Genomic DNA, 22,926 nt, shown 5'->3' with positions numbered 1-22,926 from the left:
GTCACCCCTGGGCTCTCTCTTCCCACTGAAGGAACGGAGGCGCAGGGGAGACCTCTTGGCGTGTTGCTGCACTGGCCTGTGACAGCAGCTGTGCAGTCAGCGTGCAGCCGTTCCTCTTACCCTTCCAATGCAGTCCTTCGTGCTCTCTGTGGCGTGAGGTGGTGCCTCAGCCTCACTCTCAAGTTCTGGGATTCTCTCAGTGGTGTCCTGTCCATGAAGTGTTGTTGGTTGTTCTTATTGTGAGGGGGAGCGAAGTCAGGAATGACCTTTGTCACCATCTTGGTGCCATCACTCCTTTCCCCTTACTCTGTTCCCATTTCAGCAAAATTTAATATGTTATCCTATTAAAAAATTTCACATGTTCAAAATATTGATGTAGATTGTAAAAGTTAAGTTTAAATTAACCCCTTTACATTCTAGAATGTACTAATAATTTAAAACCATACAGCGTGAATATTATTTATCTCTGTCCAAACATGGCAACTTTTCTCCACTAAGTTTCTTCAGATCAAAAGGTTAGGACACCCAATAAAGTCCTATTTTTTTATCAAAAGACAAGGGAATGATTCTGCTTCAATGTGTATTTTAGCAAAACATAAAAACTTTTCAGAACTAACTTTCAGCAGTCAGTGGTCATCAGCTGTGTTACTAATGTTAATTAAACCATATTAACCAGTTACACAGTTTCTAAAACAGTAGATGACAAAACTTATTCCAGTAGTTAAATAGACATAGGAACCAAATTCTCTAGCTCTTAACTGGGATTTTCCCTCATTGAAAATGTTATGCTACTTAACTTTATACATTGTTATACTTCAGGGATCAGGCTGGTGGTTGGCCCACACTGTCTTGGTAATGTAGTCTCTGGAAAAGTAAGAAAGGGCTGTTTTTTAAAAAGCTAATTATGATCTGAAATTCATATTTAAGAACCAGAGAGTAAATGTTGCTTCTACTTTATTAGGTATTAGACCTGTGTTAGAGAAAAAGGGAGTTATAAGTTTTAGCTTTTTTAAGTGATGATGAGAAGTAAGAGACTCCAGAAAAAGGCAACAAAATTATTATAACAATTCAGATTATCTAAGGAAAAGTTAACCTGAAAGATAAGCTTAAGCAATTACAAAGCTCCTCAGTTACAGAAATATATCTATTAACCAAAAGGGTGCATGTCAACAGTGTGCTCTGTTATTAGAAATGTTGATAACAGGAAGGAAGGTAACATCAGATGTTTTAGAAAACAAAATATGCATGTGGAAGTGAAGTAAGGAGAAAGACTGAAGATGGTAACAGGTGCTAGGGGAGGGGTCAGGGCAGTTTCTGAGCAGATGCATGCTATGACAAGGAAGATTCGTATCGATAACCTCAGGTGATGGTAGAGGTCACTGCTCTGTAGTGAATAAAACTTCCATAGTCTAGAGTGATTTTTGAAATGGGGAATAATTTTCCTTATATTTATTTGGTAAAATAAATGGCTACTTCCTGTTCTTCAACATCTAAAGAAACTAAGAGCTGGCCTTTTTTTCCCTTTTCATTGCTACATTTTATGATTCTCAATGACACATACCATTTCTTAGTTATTTTTTTAAATTGCACTGTTCCCTTATTTTTGGAAAGTGTTTCCTGTGTGTCCTTTAGTTTGAAACTCCACAGAGAAACTTCAGGCAGTGAGAAACACGGCTTCGTCAGAATCCCGGTCCTTGGCACTGTCTTCACTTGGTACACAATCCCCACCACTTGGAGACCGACAGCTCAAATCCTCCACGCCAGACTCTTGGTCACTGTTGGCTGAGAGATCTGGATCTGAGCTTTTCAAATTGTCTTGGGTTAGAATCAGAGCAGAATCTTCATCGCCTTGTGAAGGGCTCCTGGATGGAAATGACTTCATGTTCCCACTGTAATCCTGGGGAGTGTTGGCTGTGCTGTTGTCTGAGGTAGAAAACCCTGAGTGTTTGCTGGGTTCACTTGGCTTACTCTTCACTTTAGTGTGATTTAACTGGACTTTTTGAATTTTTTCCAGCCTCTAAAAAAGAAATAACAGTTTCAGGGGAAAATCATAAATAATTTATCTTTTTTATACATGCATGCCTTTAGTATTCATTACTTTCCAGCTGGGTATAATGTTAAGAACACAGGATTTAGATGGACTTGGGTTCAAAGCTAGACTGTATGACCTTGGACAAAATAATTAGATTCTGTGAGGCTTGGTTTCTTCACCTCTAATCTAAGGATGGTAATGCCTGCCTTAGCATAGGTTTTCTATAAAATGCAAAAAATATAACACAGGTAAAGCACCTGACAATCAGTAGTCATCCTTTTTTCTATACCTTTATGGTTTTACATAATAATTTTCCTCCTATGAACTCAAAATACATTTTTTAAAAATCAGGAATGAGGTTTTGATTATCTAGTTTTTTAATTGAGATTTACATCACGTACCATAAAACTCACCCTTTTAAAATGTACAATTCAGTGGTTTTTAGTACATTCACCAAGTTATTCCTCTATTCACTACTGTCTAATTCCAAAATATTTTCATCATCCCAAAAGAAAACCCCATACCCATTAGTAGACACTCCCCATTCCCCCCTCTGCACAGCCCCTGGCAACCACTAATCTACTTTCTATCTCTATGGATTTGCCTAATCTGGATATTTCATATAAATGGAATCATACAATATCTAGCCCTTTGTCTCTGGCTTCTTCCACTTAGCATATGTGCTCAGGGTTCATCCATGTTGTAGCATATATCAGTACTTCATTCCTTATTATGGCTAAAAAATATTCCATTGTATGAACATCCACATTTTGTTTATCCGTTCATCAGATGATGGACACTTGGCTTGTTCAAAATACATTTTGATGCACAGAGTTAAAACCTGTTTGTCCAATAATGTAAAATTAAGGCAGAGCTCTCCATATAGGTCCAAAGACATTTTGTTTAACCCTTGCAGATTTATAATAGAGTAAGATTTATGGTTGGTTTCAAAAGTTCTCAAAACCAACCATTTAACTTCCTAAATTTGTTTTATCCATCTTTCTCCAGTATGCACTTGAGTTTGCATCTCTAGACTTAAGATCTTTCATATTTCTGTCTTGAATGGTGATGTTTTCTAGGAATGTTATTTTATGCTGGACCCAGAGGAGTCAGCCTCACCAGCTACCTCTAAATGACTCTCTCTATTGTTGGGGCCCCTGAATCATAACACATCATTTCCCCCAGGCCATTCATATGCAGGTGAATAACCACTTGGAGAAAGGAGTAGACTTTCTTGGAACTCAACTTGTGATATTTTGCCAACCTTCATTTAGATATTTACCAATCGGAAAGTAGGAAACTGGAAGTTCTCTTCCAGTCATATTATTGCTTTATGAGTATTATTGCTTTATGAGCTATAATGAAGAACCTTAACTTACTGACAATTTCCCAGCCTTCAACCTAATACTTTTTCTACACTACACATGCTGTCGGGGGTGGGAGGGTGGGTTGCTTTTCATCTTATTTAAAATATTTAGCATCAATTCAGAATTCAGGTCCAGACAACAGGAATTGAGTGTCAATTCCTAAGCGAGTGAACGACATGATGATGTAAGGGGGTTTTAAGAAGACGAGTAAGGCAGAATGAAGTGAAGCATCCAAGTGGGTTTGGTGATCAACTAAACAAGTGGTATCACTGGAAACAAAGTGACAGAATTAGGAAAAACATTTAAGTTACGATAACCCCCCTGGCCAAGTACTGGAAGTTATAAAAGCCAAAAGATAGACAGTTGATACTCAAATCTCAGCTATTATCATTTATAGATAAATATATCATAATTAGTCTTAAAAGTGGAGAAATAAATTTTTACTACAAATGCATATATATGATTTTATTCTTTCACTTTGAACCTCATTTTTTTTCATGTATTCTCCAGAAAGAATTCATTTTAGTACTCTCAAATAACAGTAACCAAAAAAACCTGACCTCTAGTAGGAACAGCCAACTAGTTCAGCAAACCGTGGAAGTGAACCGCAAGCCAGGTGTCTGAAATGTATTAAGTGCGTAGGCCTGGGCTTCAGTTATCTGGGCACTCACCTGGTAGGGTTGCTTTCAGGTTATCCACTGGCTAAAAATATGAATCAAATAAAAATATGAATATTACGTTGCTACATTTCACATATCCCAAGTCATGAGAGGCTTTACTGGAGCAGTGATTGTCAAGCAATAAGCACAGAAAATAGATTAACAAGAGCAAGTTTGTCTTACCTCTTCCAGGGCCTCTAGTTCTTCCTCCAGCTGCTGGGTTTCCTCCTTCACTGCCATGAGGTAATCCGTAACTGACTGTCGGGGCTGCAGTCCCTTTTCAAAGCGGTTATACATTCCACTCCAAAACCTGGAAAGGAGGGCAGAGCTGTACGATACCACCGTATCAGTCTGTAAATTCACATTCTCAAGTCTTCTAAGGTATCTTTAATACCACAGTCCTACAGTCCTAATAATAACCAAATGAAATTACAGACTCAAAAAAGCCACCCACTTAAGGTAATAATTTCATGTTCATGTTTTCTGTTTCTTGGGTCAGTAAACTTCTTTTGGGGAGAGTAAATTCATGAAGAGTCTACTTGTATATATGGTACTGAATTAGAAGGCCTATAATTTTCTAAAATAGATTGAAGTAGCACGTTACCATTTTCTTTCTTTTTTTTTTTTGGTTTAAGAAAATGGCTCTTAGTTTTGAAGAAAACTTGGAAAATTAGTGATTGTATTAACATTTAGAATCTTTCAGCTGCCAAGGAAGTCTTTTATTTTTTTTTTTTATTTTTTTATTTTTTTTAAAGATTTTATTTATTGCCCCCAAAGCCCCAGTAGATAGTTGTATGTCATAGCTGCACACCCTTCTAGTTGCTGTATGTGGGACTCGGCCCCAGGATGGACAGAGAAGTGGTGCCTCAATGCGCACCCGGGATCCGAACCCGGGCCGCCAGCATCGCAGCATGCGCACTAAACCACCAAGCCACAGGGCCGGCCCGCCAAGGAAGTCTTTTAAATTTGAGGTTTTTAGCTTGTTTTTATCACAACCACCAAAAATTTATATTTGCATTTGTAATAAATCCTCCCTTTTATCCTACACAATCAAGCATACTGGAATGCAAATGAAAATAAATAGTATTATCATGGGGAAGTCCATAGACCCACTCTTTACTTAGAAAAGTACTTTGAGGGGCTGGCCCCGTGGCATAGCGGTTAAGTGTGCACTCCACTGCTGGCAGCCGGGGTTCGGATCCCGGGCGCGCACTGACGCACCGCTTGTCAGGCCATGCTGTGGCGGCGTCCCATATAAAGTGGAGAAAGATGAGCACGGATGTTAGCCCAGGGCCAGTCTTCCTCGGCAAAAAGAGGAGGATTGGCATGGATATTAGCTCAGGGCTGATCTTCCTCACAAAAAAAAAGAAAAGTACTTTGAGGGCAGGGACTTGCTGTCATTCACTGTTTCATCCACAGTGCCTAGAACAGTGCTTGCTCCTCAATAATATATTTGTTGACTGGCTATTAATAAGAAGTCAGTTGCAATACAATTGATTGCAGTATGTCCCAGCAACTCTCAAAACTGCTGTATTACACAAACATGGAGGCATTTTGTGTGTGTGTGTGATAGAATTAATACTCTGTTATAAAATTCTGGGGAAAAAATTAGATTGAAGTAATTAACAACAAAAATAAATCGAGGAATAAAAACTGTAGAGGAATAAAAGCCAGTAAGTGTGCACTGGGAGAAGGAATGTGGTTTTCTCAGTTTATTCTGTGTAAAGTTATCTGTTTGCTGACCTCTGCGCCATCCTTCCATGTCATACAAGCCTAAAGAAAAAGCGGAAGAGTAAAATATAACATACATATTCGGTACATAGCTAGTAAAATCTGTAGGATGCCACCCTGCTCTCCTCCTCCCAATATATACAGTCTTAAAATAATGTATTTCCACAGGGGAATAGTTCCACTAGGACTTGATTCAGCAGAGGAAGAAGGTAAGCTATGTCATGATCACCTAAACTTGTGATTCCACATTTAACTTATAAGGCACTTGGTTTATTCAGTCCCCTTTCCTTTCCTTCCTTCCTTCCCTTCCCTCCCTTTCACTTTTAAATAAATGGAACTTATATTTTAAGATACCATTATTACAAAACATCAACTTCTAAAGAGAATTCCATATTTACGGGAAAAGGAGAGGGAGAGTGGCAAAAATACCAGATCAGATATTTCAGCATCCTCCTTTGGTGTGTTTTGTGTTCAAAAAAGCCTCAAAGCTTAGTGTTTCATACACTTTGGCCTCCAAATATTAAACAGTGCCAGAATCTCAATTCATAACGATACCTAGTAAGGTCCTAGAGGTTCACATACTTGTACATGAAGTTGCATGGCGTGGTGGGGAGACGAAGGATTCCCCGGGTCTGACTGTGATCAGCTCTAAATAGAGGATTCATGTAGTCGGCCCGATTCTTCCACAGGTGAGCCCATAAAGAGTATGTTCTTTCCTGAATTCTGTTATAAAGAAAACAAGCCTGAAAATGACCTATATTGGTTCTTAGAAATAGTAGATATGTAATATTAAAGCTGGAAAGGGACCAGTAATTGTTATTTGAATATCAAGTGTCCCTGTTCTGTAGCAGGGAAATTTACAGTCTTTGTCTGTGACTTCATGGTGTAGTGGAAGGACACTGTAATAGTCTCAACTCCTCTCTTTATCTGTGTTGGCCTCGACAAGATGTTTAACTCCTCTGAGTATAAAATAAAACTGCTATGTAATTTTGGGGGGATTTTTCTCCAAATAGTCGTTGACCTTTCATTAGTTGCCAGGTACTATTTCAATGCTTCACATGTTTTCTCTCATTTAATCCTCACTGAATTCCTATGAGATATGTCCATTTTACAGATGAGGAAACTGAGACTTAGATCAAGTAGTTTCCCAAAGTCACATGGCGAGTGAGTGGAACAGCCAGGATTCAAACCCAACCAGTTACCATGAAATTGGCTAGTCTACTGCAACAACCCACAAAACTCTCTAGGAAAACAGGTGAGCTTAAAGGATGCATTCTGCTACTTTTAAATCATTACCATTTATCAGGAATCACACTGAAGTTCCTTAGAGAAAACATATAACTAGTGTCCACTAGAAAAAGTCATTTTCTTTCTGTTCAGACAGTACAAAACTAGTGGCGTCTGTTTTATTTGAACTGATCATTTCTGAAATTAAATCTGATATTATTATATACACCACAGTTAAAATCACTTTATTTAATGAAAATTTCAAAAATGTTCTCTCATTTGCTATTGTTAAGTTTTTGACTTTATAATTTATTTTAAAGTCCATGTTTCATCTATGTTTTCCCTCTGGATAAAAGCAATACAGTTTTAATCTGAGAATATATCCACCAAAGATGTCTTTTTCCTTTTAAATGCAAAAAATCACTTTCTCGGACTCCAGAAAGTTTCCTTTCAATACTAGTGTGTCAAGTCTACCACCCTGTCTGTGGGTATCAGGCAGAAACTGAGGGAAATGAACTTGTACTTATCTTTGTCAGTTAATGACTAAACCATTTATGAAGTGATGTCAGAAAAAAGAAAATAACTTTAATCTGTCAGCATAAATGTGTGGCTAAAACAGTCTTCAAAATTAAGAAAGACCATCTGAAATGCTCAGTCACCAAATCTTTAGGTAAAAATTAAACACCAAAACACTTACTTGAGTTCTTGTCTCTCCTTTTGGCTGTTACATAAGAAGTTTCCAAATTGGCAGGAATAAATGTGATGTTGAATGTGAATCAAAAACCTCTCGTTGAACTCAAAGGCACAGGGAAACTGTTCCATTAACTGCCAGACACACTCAATGAACTGGTCAATAATTGGGGAGATTTCTTTTGGATCACCATCTAGATTGCCATATCTATAAAACAAAGTATTAGAGGCTTTTTATAGCAAGTTTTTAATTTGAAAGCTATAAATACAGAAACAATCATAAAAGCAACTCTAGTTCCTAAATAAATCTTATAAACCCAGAACGCGGAAGTGGAAAAAATAATTTTTTAAATTAAAATTTCAAGAGAAACTTTGTAGTGAAGGTCTAGGTAGAGAAGGGATATATTCACGTTATAGTTACAAAAGAAAGTGTTACTGCTGGAGATAAAATTCAAGGAAACCCTCCATGGAAAAAGCATTCTTTAATTCAAATTTTAAAAGTACATCAGAACTTTTGAAATAAATCTTCCACTTTATTTTAATTAGCGTCTAGTGGGAGAGTAGGAAGAAACGTCTGAGCAACTTTAGAGTTTTACTTTTGCACTGTTTTGTTGGGAAGGAATGAGGAAGAAAGACAACTTGAAAACATTGCAGTTCCCCAAGCTTCTAGGACTATTTCCATTTCTAGAACAGCATTAAAACTTGTCACATAATTTATTTCCATATGACCACAGATTCCCATATACCTTTATATCTCTCATATCTTTGTTTTTCAAGAGTACATCAGAATCTTCTCCTTCATATTTATATCGATTTTTTCAGTGAAGATTGCCTAGTCCTTTACAATATTATGTGAATTTTAGAAGGACTCCAAAAGGGTGATTTGGGTGCCATCAAGTACAAAATAACAATACAGAACCTTATCTTCTCAGTAATGAATAATCAACTTGAGAAAGAGAAATGAGCAAGGAGTTTTGCCAAGAGTGGAAACATTAGAAATTGTCTGGAAACTTCTCAAAAGTTTCAGTTCCATTCACCTTTGGTAGCTTTAAAAAGGATTGCATAATATATTTTTTCCTCATAAAACAGACAATTATCCAGCCAGTCTTCAGCCATTTCCGTATTCTCTCTGTCCATATATCCTCTATCTTGGAGATCCTAACTGCCTAGCAGGTAGTCAGTAGAACCGCAAAACTGAAAATAACTGTGATATTAAGAAGGTCACTTAATTGTTTGGGGGGTTTAATTTTCTCATTTGTAAAATGGAATCATTGTGCTTTCCTGGAAAAATAATTAATTATAATAATAGGATTCCAGAAAACCACATAATGAATGCTCAGTTAATATAATGTTAAATGCAAACACTACAAAAATAAATATGGGCAATTCCATGAACTTAGAATTTATTTTAGGAAAACTCATTGAAAGAGTCAAAAATGTATATCAAAATATCTAATTAAATTAATATTAGCATGCTGCCTAAATTTAAATTTTAGCACCAAAAGACTAGATTATACCAGCTACAACATTTAACCTTCAGAGATTAGAGAATACCAGAATACAGGTGAGGCATTACCAACACTAACAAAAGGAGGTTGGTGGCTTTAGAGTCTAAAAACAATAGCTTCTGCTTATTAAAAGCTTAGTATACGGTCCAGGTAAGGAGCTAGGCTAGTTACATATACTTTTAAAAATCCTTGCCCTAACCCTATGGAATAGGGAGGGTATCCCCTTTTCACAGATGGGACACCAGCACTCAGAGAGGACAGATGCCCGAGGCCACACAGCTAGTGAATGCTGCAGCCTGGATTTGGAATTGGATCTCTCTGGCTCCAAAGCCTGGGCACTGTCCTACATTACCTTTCCAGAGACATCTGGGTCAGACCTCACCTGTGACACAAATGCCTTAGGACAAGCCCAATTTAACTCCCAGTGTGAAAGATCAAAGAGAAACTGTTCCAGAGGCATGTCACAACTTGCAGCTTAAAGTGAATGCACTTCAAAAACGGAACAATTTAGTAAATCAAATGTGTTTGGTAGGAGCTAGGGAGAGCCAATCCTTTCTAAGTCAATTAATGAACAAGCATTCTGTCTCTTCCAGAACAATTTAACATTAACTAGTTCTGCCCAACAAATACTAACTTCAGAGTTAGAACTTCATTTATCTGTGATACAATGTACACAACAAAATTGTAACCTTCTGAATCAGATACACAAACTTTTTAAAAGGCTATTTCCCCCACTCAATTGAGAACCTCAGAAACAGATTTTTTTATCGTAAACATTCAAAACAACATATTTTTAAATATTTCTCACCTGTGATTAAACTTATGACCAAAGGAAATCCAGTCCTTTTCAATTAATACCTACACAAGAAAAAATATAAATATCATAGAGAGAAACAAACGAGGAAAAATAGGAGACCACAACCAATAATGTTGAAGGATTCAAAAGTTCTTGGAGCAGAAGTCACTTTCCTCAGGAAACCTGCAAATGAATGAGACTCATCATCCACCAATATAGAGATGCATATCGGAAGGGCAAAGCTGAAGGTCATCCATAGGAAAAATAAATGGGAATGGATATATGCAAATGTAATAACGCCACCCACTGAGTGCTTTCTATGAGGCACTGTTCAGATTGCTTCATATACCATCTCCTTTCAGCGTAGGATAGGTATTATCGCTCTTATTTTACAGAAGGGGAAACTGAAAGAGATCACCTAAGATCACACTGCTAGGAAGTGGTTGATGCCACCTCATAACCCTGCTCTTTCTACACCAAAGCCCACCTCTTAACCAATATCTGATGCTCCCTGTGAGTATATCAAATATCAACCTTTTTACAAGAAACAATTAGGAATGTTTTCCATTGATCTTTACTACACATTAGAAGAATTCTAAAATGATAGGGGCTTGGGGCGTATTAGAAGTTTCAGCTGTGCTTTGGAGTTAGAGGTAACATGAGTTTATAATCTCCAATTGTCTGGATTTAAAAAACTTTTTAATCAAATAGCATAGAATAATCCCATCAATATCACCAGTGCTCTAAAATGGCCAGAGGTTTGCCCTAAAAAAAAATACTCGTAAATTTAATGGGGCAGAATCAGAAAGTCAGTGGTGGTAAAGGGTGTAAGGGAGAGGGGCCCTGTGGTCGTGTGTAACACAGAACCCACCCACTCTCCAAACGTAAAGGCAGGATCCAGCCCTCCTAACCTCTGTCCAGGGGAGGGCTCTGAAGCAGGAGTGTCACTCTCAAGTCTCAGTGCTGTCACACGTAATTGGAAGTTCTCTGACACTTTCAAAAACAAAAAGCCAAAGAGAGGCAACCTGCCTCTTCTCTCTTGTCCCCAGAGTGTCAGCCAATCTTATTTCATAAAGGAGATGTACAATAGAGACATCCTATTGGGGCCCTTCTGTCAGCCTCTATCCCTCGCATGGACTCAGGAGTCACTGAAGCACTTTCTACCAAATCATGGTTCAGACGGCAGGAACCAGGTAATGTCTCTGCAGTCACTTTAAGAAAATGGTCCCAGCTTAGCCAGAGCTTCACCATTCCAGGCAACTACACAAATATTCTGCAGTTGGATGCAATATGTCACGTTCTGATGCACCCCTAAAAGGTACAAACTCTAGGAGAGGCTGTACTCACAATTTCAGCAAAGAACACAACACTGAAATTTTCAATATCCTCATCCAGAGTTGTGAGGGACTACTTAAAAAATGAAAGCAGTAAGTGAAAACAGTTTTTCCTCTCAAAGACTTTTTACATGCACAATATAGAAAACTTTTTCTCCAAATATTTTTTCTGAAAAATGTTTTCTGTTATATATTCACATGTAACCTCAAACTTGAAATACTTATGAGCAAATAATGTATAAAACTCACTATTTTACTAACTACTGAAAATATGTGCCCCCAAATTCACATTTAATAGCATTGACTTGAATTGGTTCCAACATCCCCAAAATTCACCTCTTTACTCCAAGCCTATTTCAACTTTTCCTCTTTAATCAATCTTGCTGATCTACCATGAGAAAAATAACAATGAGGAAAAAAAAAGTTGCCGATAGTTGCCAAAAGAGAGGTCCATTCCATTCAGGGCCCCGCGTGGGAGAGTGGCCGGGCGGCTGCACTCACCATGAAGCCCTTCAGAGTCCGGTAGTGCGGATCCAGCAGGAGGCTGGCCACCGAGCACACCTGGGCAGTCCTGTCCCAGCCATCGGAACAGTGAACAAGCACGCTTGCCCCTTCCTCTGAAACTGCCTAGAAAACATAGGAGCAGCAAAGAGTTACAAAAAGTGGCTATAAAAAGGAAAAATCTTTCACCAGAAGTAGGTTTGGTTTTATACTTCCAGAAGGAAACAGGCAAAAAAACAAAACCAAAAACTGTTCATTTATTTAGTGTTCATGCCCCCATCTAGTTAGGGCAGAGCCAAGGCATAGGTTGGTGCTGGTAGCTTTTCCTCCCCTTCCCATTATATCCAGAAGCCACTACCCAGGCCACCTCAACTAAGCACAGGTACTACATAAAGAATGCTTCCTATGCAAATGTGCCTCCGAGACATATCTCCCAGCCCACCTTCACCCCACTCTCCTCCCCTCTGGGTTTCTACCTCAAGCCTTTCCTATACTGAAATTCTGGAGCTCCTACTGGCCTCAATCATTTTCAAAAAGGAAAAGACATCAAAATTATAAATTGTAAAACTAATTAGACATAAAAGGATAAGGACCAAGTAATGGATCCAGGGTGGAGGAAGGAGGAGAAAACAAAGGTAAAAATTAATAGCAAGTCTCTGCTAAGAAAAGAATTATCATCGCAAATGCACACACAATTTTTAGCTGAGTATCTTGGCAATAAACATAAATTGGGAAACACGGTGGAGATGTCGTCATGGCATTTATCACTACCTCAAATTCTATTTTTATTCATTTTCTGTCTCCCACACCAGAATGTAAGCTTGTGAGGGAAGAGGCTTGCTCTGGCTTATTCAGCATCACATCCTCAGCATCTAGAAAAGTGCCTGGCACTAAATAAATATTTGTTTAATAAATTAATTATCTAATAAAGGGGAGCATACCATGTCATCAGAAAAAACATATAAATCTGAATTTATTGAAAAAACAACAAAATAGACAATGTATTCAAAAACAGCTTGTATGAAAGTTGCAGCAAGATTCTTCTACGGCAGAACGGACTCTACCTATCAAGTTCAGGAACATGACTTTTGCTTACGCCATCATTAATAAGGAGGCGCTGTTTACTAAGAGGGAAGCCTCAGGCCTCAGTCACTGAAGTGGCTCACATTTGGATGTACTCTCCTATGGAAAATTCCTCCATCTACAACTCAGCCTAACTGAAGAGAGAATATTCTGAAAACATTTCACTGACTGCTGTGCTGACATACTATCAACTGAGCACTATCTTCTCTTTCGCAAAATCACATCTTCAGAGGACAAACCTCGTGGAGGTCTGCAAAGCCAGCTCCCCACTCAGTGCGGCACACTTAGTACAGGGCAGCCAATGGGGAGGAAAGAGGATCTCCATTCTGAAGTCGGATGCACTGGCTGGTCTGCCCCTTGATTTATTTCTCTGCAACTGCATACCTTTGCAATGAAGATTCCTGCATCCATGATGGCCTTGATGTGCCTTAACCAGCCAGAGTTCTCCAGTCCCCACAGAAAGTCACTCATGGAGGGAGACTTAAGTTCACACACTGCAAGATAAACCATGTTATAAAAGCCATCTCTCATTTTACATGTGATCATATTCGCAGGTAATTTGTTAATGATTCCTTCATTTAGTACTTTCTCAAATCAAGGTAAATGCTCAAGCTTACTAAACTTGATTGTATTGAACCATTTCAAGCAAGGTTTCTCTACCTACTTTGGTCAAGGGGGACACTGCATCTGTTTATAAATATTACATCTGTAAAGTTTAAACCCCAATATTAATCAAACCATTAAATGATACCACAGTAAAGGTCCAGCAGAGATCTATTTACCCTTCCAGCAAAGATACTCAAAAATGGGCCACTAAGGAGCACATGAGTTAAGAGTGCTATGGAGGAAAAAAGCAAATAACTAACTCCAGCACTTTCCCAGTTAGAACTGTCCATCATTCAACCACTTCAGTGTAGGACTACTGTGAAAACCCAGAACAGAACTATCCTCAAAGTCCTAAATGGAAATGACCCAACTCCTCTGGCCAACAACTCCCACCCAATGGGAGTAAAGTGTGTGAACTTGAAAATGAGATCCTGTACCTCTTAGCCGCTTCTAGGGCATCGTTAGGGGTTTTCCCTTTGATTGAAAATGAAGAAAACCTAGGATCCCAATGATATCCATATGTGTACAACTAAGGCAGGTATGTAAACATTCCTACAATATTAACAAGCAATTTCATCTCAAGATCTTATCTTTTAGTAAGCATGAAAAAGCTGTAGAACTAGTATTCTGGCTACATATCAAAAATATTACATTCCAAGGTTTATGGGTTTTATTCCTATAAAGGCCTTTTGAGGAATCCTGTAAATTAGCCAATGAAAATGAAATAATGTTCCAGAGATTTCTGTTTAAGTATATTTGACTGTACTCTGTGATGCACTGACATACGCAGGGAATAGGGAGCCCTATTTCCTACTCCCAAATCTGTTAGTAATTAGCTGTATAATTTACACAAGTCATTTCAATTCTTTGAGCCTCGATTTCTTCATGTTTAAAACAGAAAGATGTACTAAATTACATCTAAGTACCTTTCCAACTCTAAACTCCCAGATTCAACTTAGTTAACTCTTGGAAAGCACTGTGTATTTGGAATACACAGTAAGCATTAATGACAATATTTAATTTATCAGATGCCCTTCCTTAAAATATGCCAGATAACAGAGGGTTCCCTCGTATTTCCTGCAACATAAGAGCCACACAAAAAAACGACAGGTAGTTAAATTCCGAGTCACAGATGATGGCAATGATGAAGGAAGTAACACCGAGATTCCCAGCAAAAGGCCCTACTTAAGAAATCATATCATGACCATATTATGAGTATGTTTCCAAAAGCCTTCCCATTTGCCTTGCTTTTGGGTTTCTCACACTTGCACCATAAATTTCAGCTTTTTCCTAGTCTGTTAACTAGTTGTTAGTTATTATTCATCCATTTTCCAGCTTTAAAATTTTCGTCATGATCACCTCTTCTCCCATTCTCCTATTGTCTCATTCTTTTGTATATCTTCCCTTTTTTATCACTTCATCATCATTTTAGTGAGGGTCAGAAGGAAGTGGATATATATATATGCATTAGTATGCTGTGTTTAACTGGGACAGAGACAAGAGATCAAACTTTGGGCCTGTGCGAGGCAGGGGCTGAACCGAGATTCCCTGTATCAAACTGAGCTGTTAAAAAAAACTCCGTTCATAGACTCAGAGTAATGACCAGGAAGTGGGTCTCTGCTGGACTCTGCATAAGGAAATAAAAATTTATGCTGAGATACTGAAACCCCGGGTCTATTCTCATTCATGTTTGGAATCCAAAATTATAATTTCCTTATGTACAGGAGCTCCTAGCTGAGAAATTATCATATTTAGGCTGGAGTCTCGCAGATACCTGGCAGAAGCAAACCAAAAACTGCTCAGGAGTGACACTTCCATAATTTTGTGGAATCCCACAGAAAAAACTTCACTGAAGATAAGTGCACAATAAAAATTTACAACACCTCAAGGAGCAGTGTTCTCAAGTAAGAGCAAAGAGACAGAGAAAAGAAGATACAAGATGAGCACCTCAAGATTATGATATAATAGAACAGTCATCTGAAACCGACATTAATATATTTGAATTGGAGCAGGAGGATGGAAGGCTCCAACAAAACATGAAATGGATCATTTTCCTGATGTGTCTGGATCCACACTTCTGGTTAGCTACTGTGGGGAGCTGTACCCTGTCATCTTAGCTAATTCATGGCCAGGCTTCCCACATACCCCTCTCCGGGCTTCCAGGTTAGGATTCCCCACAGATATCTGCAGGATACTTGCAAGGCAGAAGTGAAGCAGCAGCATTTAACTCTGCAGGGCGTCTGTGCCCACGCTGATGAAGTGTCTGCCACTCCAGCCTGGCCTCTCTGCCCCCTGCCTCATGGCCAGCTTGTCTTCCCACTGCCAGCCCTGCTGACCTCCAGGGGCCTCAGGCCTCCACCCAACACAGGAGAAGCCGCCTTCCACAGGCCTCTTCACCAGCTGCCCTCGACGGTCTCTGTCCTTAGCGACTTTCCTCTGATCCTCGAACATTCATCCCCCTCTGCGCCCTTACCTCTCCAACACCTCCCTGACACAAAGCCCCTTTCCAAACCCCTCACAGTCGTCCTGCTTCCCTGAACAAACAGTGACTGACAGCGGTTCAGAGAGAACTGAGCAAAACAAAATTATGAGACAATTACTAACTTGAGGGAAGACATGAAGTTGTTCTGGAAAGAAAATATAACCAGAGTATGCAAAAAGCCTCAGCTATAAATAATACTTACTTAGTAATAATAATGTGCACACTGACTAAGGAGCTAACCAAAACTGTGATTTAAGTCTCTGAGGCAGAGGAGGGGAGGAAACGTATTCTGAGAGGTAGAGAGAATATATGAAAGCTGTTGCTTCTCTTCCGTAGAGGGACGGCAGCAGACCATGTGCAAAATGGAAAAGTCGAGCAAGAGCAGTGAATCCGGTGATGTTAGCAATATGGAGGCCAAGGTCTAAGGTAAGAGAACGTAGCTGCCCTGCAAGTAGGAATGGAGGTGGGGACGGCTGGAGCACAGGACTGAGGTTTTGTTGTTGTTATAAACAGAGGACTATTCTATTTTTGAAAACTTTTTACAAGTACAACATTGACTGAAAAATAAAAACTAAATTTAAACAAACAAAATCTAAAGCCCGCAGCCTTCACTGGAGGCAAAGGCCCTCCTCTCCCTTGCCCTCCCCAACCCTTCACCTCAGAAACAGCTCAAGCTCTTAACAGTCTTCACTTTTGGCACCTAGAGATTTCCTCTTTCTTTCCTTTGCTTTTCTAACAGCTTTTTTGTGATATAATTCACTTAGAATACAGTTCACTCAAAGCGTACAATTCAGTGGTTTTTAGTACATCCACAGAATTGTGCATCCATCATCACAATCAATTCCAGAACATTTCATCACCCCAAAAAGAAACCCCTAACCCATTAGCAGTCACCCCCCATGATCCCTCCCCCAGCCCTAAGCAACCACAAATCTGCTTTCTTTCTCTATAGATTTGCCTATTCCACACACTTCACAGAAGTTGAATCATACAATATGTGATCCATCGTGACCGGCCTCTTTCACTCAGCATAATGTTTCCAAGATTCATCCATGTTGTAGCATGTACCAGTACTTCATTCCTTTTTAAGGCCAGATGATATTTCATTGTCTGGATATACCACATTTTTTAATCCATTCATCAGTTGATTTGGGTTGTTCCCACCTCTTGGCTAAAATGAATAATGCTATGAACACTCATGTACAAGTTGTTGTGTGGACATATGTTCATTTCTCTTGGGCATATACCTGGAGGTATATGGAAGGGGAAGTGCTGGGTCCCTTGGTAACCCTAGGGTTAACCACCTGAGGAGCTGCCAGAGGCACTGTTTTCCACAGCAGCTGCACCATGTTACCTTCCCACCGGCAGTGTATGAGGGTTCTGATGTCTCCACATCCTCACCAACACTTGTTATCATGTCTCTGATTATAGCCTCCCTAGTGGATGCGAAGGAATATCTCACTGTGGTTTTGTTTCCCTAATAGCTAATTCCTCTTCTTTACTGCAAAGTCAGTTATTCATTTAAGTAAATATTTGCTATATTTATCTGGAATTTCTAGGTGTTTTTATCACAGGGTATTTCATAGTAGCATAATCTGTGATCTTGGGCAAGTGGGAAGGCCTCTGTGTGTCACTTAGAGTTTAGCTGTATGTGAACTAACCTGTACCTCTTAGTGATAATCATGTGTACATGGGCCATAGCATGTGGTGCTGTTCAAGGGCGTGAGCTTCAAAGTCAGACGCTCCAGCACTCAAATCCCAGCTCTGTCCCTGCCCAACACTGTAACCTGGGGCTAGTTACTGAGCCCTGATTTCCTCAAGCATAAAATGGGGATAAAACGCCTTCCTCAAATAGTTGTTGAAGGATGAAATAATACATACAAATTTTGCTGGCAGACAGAAGATTCAAAAATGTTAGCTATGATATACACTTTATTATTTGTTCATCCAGCATGGTGTCCTCAGAGGTAGGAGGTATTACACTCATTCAAACCCGTGAAAGCCGAGGCTCACAAAGACTGAAACACAAAGTGAGCAGTGGCAGGAGAGCATGAGTCTTCTGATAAACAAGCCTAGAGTTTCTGCCACCACACCATGGCCACCTTGGCGGGTTTAACTAAAAATAATATCAATAGCAAAACTTAATGCTTACCAGATGCCAGACACTATTCTAAGTGCTTTATATATTATAGCTTTTTCATCCTCATAACAGTCATATGAAGAAGGTACTGTTATCATCCTCATTTTATAAAGTGGAAACCAGTGCAAAGAGAGGTTAAGTGACCTGTCCAAGGTCACCCAGCAGATAAGCAGTGAGGCTCGGATTCAGTCCGGCTTCAGAGTTCGTGCTCTTAAGCAATGCCTCTCAATCTCGTTTATGTTATTTTTCATAATTTAAACACAAACCAATCTAAATGCTCATTGGCTCTCACATATTATCAGCTTAAAGGTTATGCATTTTATCACTTAGAACTGCACCATCCAAGATAGCAGCCAGTAGTCACATGTAGCTATTGAGCCCTTGAACTGTGGCAAGTCTGAATTGAGATATGTTGTGAGTGTAAAGCACATCTCCAATTTCAAAGACTTAGTATGAAAAAACAGAATGTAAAATATCCCACTAATAGATTTTTATACTGATTACATGTTGAAATGATAATATTTTGGACATACTAGGTTAAATACGATGTAGTATTAAAATTAATTCACCCATTGCTTTTTACTTTTTTGTGTGTGTGTGTGAGGAAGATCAGCCCTGAGCTAACATCCACTGCCAATCCTCCTCTTTTTGCTGAGGAAGACTGGCCCCGGGCTAACATCTGTGCCCATCTTCCTCTACTTTATATGGGATGCCTCCACAGCATGGCTTGATAAGCCGTGGGTCTGTCCCAGCCCTGGATCCAAACCTGGGAACCCCAAAGCGGAGCGCAGGAACTTCACTAGGCCACCGGGCCGGCCCCCTGCTTTTCACTTTTTTTAATGTGGCCACAGGAAATTTAAAATGACAGATGTTGTCCACACTTGTGACTTCCATTGTACTTCTGCAGGACACCGCTAATTCAGATTGCTCAAGGAAGGTTAACCTGATTAGAAGTCTTCAGACATTTCTGCACATGTACCCCTACAATAATTTTTAAAACTAGGTACCCTCTGGGGCTGGCTCTGTGGCTTAGCAGTTAAGTGTGCGCGCTCCGCTACCGGCGGCCCGGGGTTCAGATCCCGGGCACGCACCGACACACCGCTTCTCCAGCCATGCTGAGGCCGCGTCCCATATACAGCAACTAGAAGGACGTGCCACTGTGATGTACAACTATCTACTGGGGCTTTGGGGGCGGGTGGGGGAAGGAGGAGGATTGGCAATAGATGTTAGCTCAGAGCCGGTCTTCCTCAGCAAAAAGAGGAGGATTAGCATGGATGTTAGCTCTGGGCTGATCTTCCTCACCAAAAAAAAAAAAAAAAAACTAGGTACCCTCTCATGCACTGTGGAATAATGCATTGTAACTATTGAGGGTGTAGTAAAGGGTGTGTTTGTCTTCTGTAAGGTGGCAAAAGGGCAATTAGGAAGGAGAGGTGGGAAAGCAGAGCTGCCTTAAAGCCTGGACCCAGGAGCACTCTAAGGCAGGGCACGCAGTTTCGGGAGGAGTACACATGGAAGTCGACGCTCTCGAAGCCCATTCCCATCAAGCAATCCAGCCAGGGCGCACCTCAGAAGATCTTCCCGTGAGCTCATGTGTATGGACCCAGTCTGAAGACAGACCGCTGAGTCTGCCGCAAAGGCAAAATACCGGCCCCTAGCTAAAACCGAGCAAGCCCGGCCTTCCCTGCCGCGGCCCAGCCCGCGGGGATCTGTCCTCCGCGCCAGCCCCGCGGTACCGCGCAGGCCCTCCGAGCCGCAGCTCGCCTCTGCCTGTGCACAGAGCCCAGCGGGGAGCGCGCGAAATTCCAGCACCCTCTGTGAGCTCCCGCCACTCCCTGGGCGCCTGCTGTTTGGTCTTTCTGTCCAACCCAGGCCATGACCCAACGTGTTCAACTTAATCCTAAAATATATGCATTCCACCACGTAGAGCCTGGGACTCAATTGATTCCTTTAAACAGATAACATTCTCTTGCAAACAGTTTTTTTCACTCAACAGTCCAAACATTCCGGTTGTTACTGCAGGGCTTAGGGCTGGTTGGCACTCTTGTTTATTGCAAAAAAAAAAAAAAAAAAAAAAAGTCCAGGGAGCCTGAGGAATATCTTGGCGTCCAAACTCTGAAGCTCAGCCCAAGAACAAGTGATCCTTTTCACCTTCTCTTCCCACAAGGCCTGGAAATGATAGCAAGTTTAAAAATAAAGACGCCAGGCTTTCCAGCTAACCTGGAGACTGCCTGTGCCAAAAGCAGGAGGGGAATGGACGGCTCACAGAACACCGCCGGAAAATGCACTGCAAGAACGTTCCAGTTCAGGCAGCAAGGGAACCAGCTGCTGCGTCTCCTGCCAGGTCAGCTCCTTTCTTCCCACTGAGAATGGCTCCTTCTCGACCATTTCTGTTGTCAGGAACATTAAAACTGTGCACATTAAGTAAAATGACCTCACCAGGTTTTCGAGCAAGGTAACCACAGAGAGGGTGTTTGCCCCTCAAATGCTGAGTGGTGGTGTCAAAGGCAAACAGCTCTGCAGAGGACTGATACACATGGACAGATGGGGGTCCACTTGAGACTGAATCCATTAGTGCCCGGATTTTCAAATATAAAACTGGTGGGTTTGTTTGCATAAACTCAGGATAAGGCAGAAATACTGATTTGTTCACTCTTGTTGCTAAACCCAAACCAATATTTACAAACCATTTTGCTGAACAAAGTTCATTTCAGCTGACATCAGAGGCATATACCACAGATTACAGAAAACTGTACTTACTAACTGGAAGTTTAACACCCAGGTCTAATAATATTTGTTTCACATAGCAGCGCAACTACACCCCATAAACATAAAAAAACACTAAAAAAAAGAAAAGATATATAATTATCTTCTCGGAAGAAAACAAGCCTCAGATGATCTTCCTTAGGTATTTCCTACACCAATCTCATTTCTTCCTCTACAGTTGCTGGGTGGAAGTCAGTGGGGTGCAAAGAAAGTCTCCGTTTGAGACCTGTGGGCCTGGTCTGTCTTGTCTCCTAAGATCTACACTGAAATGTACATGGCCCTCCCATCATGACCAGCCTGACACACACCTGAGTTCTGCTAATGTTTGGTTTCTCCCTTTTGTGTTTTGGAGGCAAAAAGCCAAGCCCAAGGAAATGGTCTTCAAAGAACTGGCACAATGATAATCATCTCCCTACACTGAACATCCTAGCAGGAGAAACCATTCAAAGAGGACTTAATTATGGCCCGTAAAACAGAAATGTTTGGTTAAGCCTGTTTCGTAGTCTCCCTCTTTACTCAAGAGCCCAGTGTGTGACACAGAATGAAATTCTGAGCTCTGCAGTGACTAGTATTCAATTTATTAATGTTAGTCGTGCTCTCCTCCCTACCCATGCCAACCAACGTGGGCCCTCTTTGTAGAGAACTTGACATTAACTGGAGAGATTTGCATATTTGTTTCTCCACAGGACACCAACAAGATTAGCGATTATTCCTTTAAAACAATTCCAGCTTTGTTCCTGATGCTGTTTTCTGGAATCTCTATACAATAGTAATATGCCACGAAAGCTGTTTTTGTACAGCTTTGTTTTCTTTTAAAGAATTTGACGATAATATAAAATGGTAAGGGGCAATCAAGCCTAAATTCTGTATACCTGTGTTAGCTTTGCTTGAGTTAGTAGCATAGAAAATAGCATACACAAACATACATGTGCATGAGTGTGTGTCCAGCTACTAATAAACGTGTATGTGTGTAAATGCATGTATACACACACACATGTTCCTGTAATACTAATTACCATCGGCCTAAAGAAAACCAAGCAGCAGGTTCACAAAAGAATGCCCCATTAGCACTTATTAGTTTTGCATGTGAATTTTGTGTCTAAAGACACAACTTGCAGCAAATAAATTAAAAAATGTATGTGCCCATTTATATTACATCTACCATACGTAAGGATCAGAGGTTGGTGGTTTTCGCTCAATGAACCTACACAACTCTCCATCCACAGTAGGTATCATCACCTCAATTTAAAGAGGAGGAATGAGTTCAGATGCTGGCGGCACAGCAAGTACGTTGTGATAGGAATCTAGTTCCCTTGACTCAAATTTCCATATTATTTTCACTACAATAGCAAATAATTAAATCAGTATACAAACTGAGCCAGGACAAACAGGAACAGAATTGAAGGCAAGGCTTAAGGAATGTTCAAGTCTAAATAGGAAACTTAAAGCAAATGGAAATAGGGAAGTCTAGACTGGGAGAAAATGGTGAGAGGCTGGGAAGTCGATATAAAAAATATCAGTGGTAGGCACTGGAGAGAAGGCCCAAGAATCGTGTAAGATTAAGATACTGGCAGCAAATAATTGAAGTGATGAAATGAGCAGCATAGGCAGCAAGGGATGTAGCAGGTGGGGACTCATTCCATGCCCATCACAGCAACTGAGAAAGCTGCCAGGACCAACACTCTCATCAAATCTCAGACCATATTGTCACTGGCAAGCAAATACTGAATTGCTAAATCCCAACTCCAGCCTTATGGAAAAACAGCTCGCCTCATCACTAAAATTAGTCATGTCTATCTTTAGTTTCCTGGGAGACACTTTCTACTACAAGCACTCCTTTCATAAATGTCCTAGTTATCCACAAACTAGCCATCATGATTAACAAAATATAAACCAATAATTCTGAGGGTGAAAATTTTTAAATTAATCTTTGGATTGTCTCAATGAATGTCAAGATAAAGCATAATTAGGATAAAAGATAGTTGCTATTCTCTCATTAAATGACCT

At 40.1% G+C, this 22,926-nt stretch overlaps 1 protein-coding gene across 2 annotated transcripts in view; it reads right to left on the bottom strand.

Annotated features, from left to right (window-relative positions):
* Positions 1-937: 937 nt before the first annotated feature.
* Positions 938-22,926, bottom strand: part of MTMR7 (myotubularin related protein 7) — a 115,263-nt gene continuing 93,274 nt past the window's right edge. Inside the window, exons 8-14 of one of the 2 annotated variants that reach the window (XM_004428787.2) lie at positions 13,313-13,422; positions 11,846-11,971; positions 10,023-10,072; positions 7,714-7,914; positions 6,372-6,512; positions 4,242-4,368; positions 938-2,017 (exon numbers count right to left, since the gene is read on the bottom strand). In XM_004428787.2, the coding sequence (XP_004428844.2) occupies positions 1,655-2,017; positions 4,242-4,368; positions 6,372-6,512; positions 7,714-7,914; positions 10,023-10,072; positions 11,846-11,971; positions 13,313-13,422 (1,118 nt within the window). In that variant the 3' untranslated portion in view covers positions 938-1,654. The remainder of the gene's footprint in view (positions 2,018-4,241; positions 4,369-6,371; positions 6,513-7,713; positions 7,915-10,022; positions 10,073-11,845; positions 11,972-13,312; positions 13,423-22,926) is intronic. The other variant, XM_087418445.1, reaches the window with a different exon arrangement.

This window comes from Ceratotherium simum, chromosome 28, assembly GCF_057802395.1.
Source record: "Ceratotherium simum simum isolate JZ-2026a chromosome 28, ASM5780239v1, whole genome shotgun sequence".
Taxonomy (NCBI): Eukaryota; Metazoa; Chordata; class Mammalia; order Perissodactyla; family Rhinocerotidae; genus Ceratotherium; species Ceratotherium simum.
This window is presented reverse-complemented; position numbering and strand designations above follow the sequence as displayed.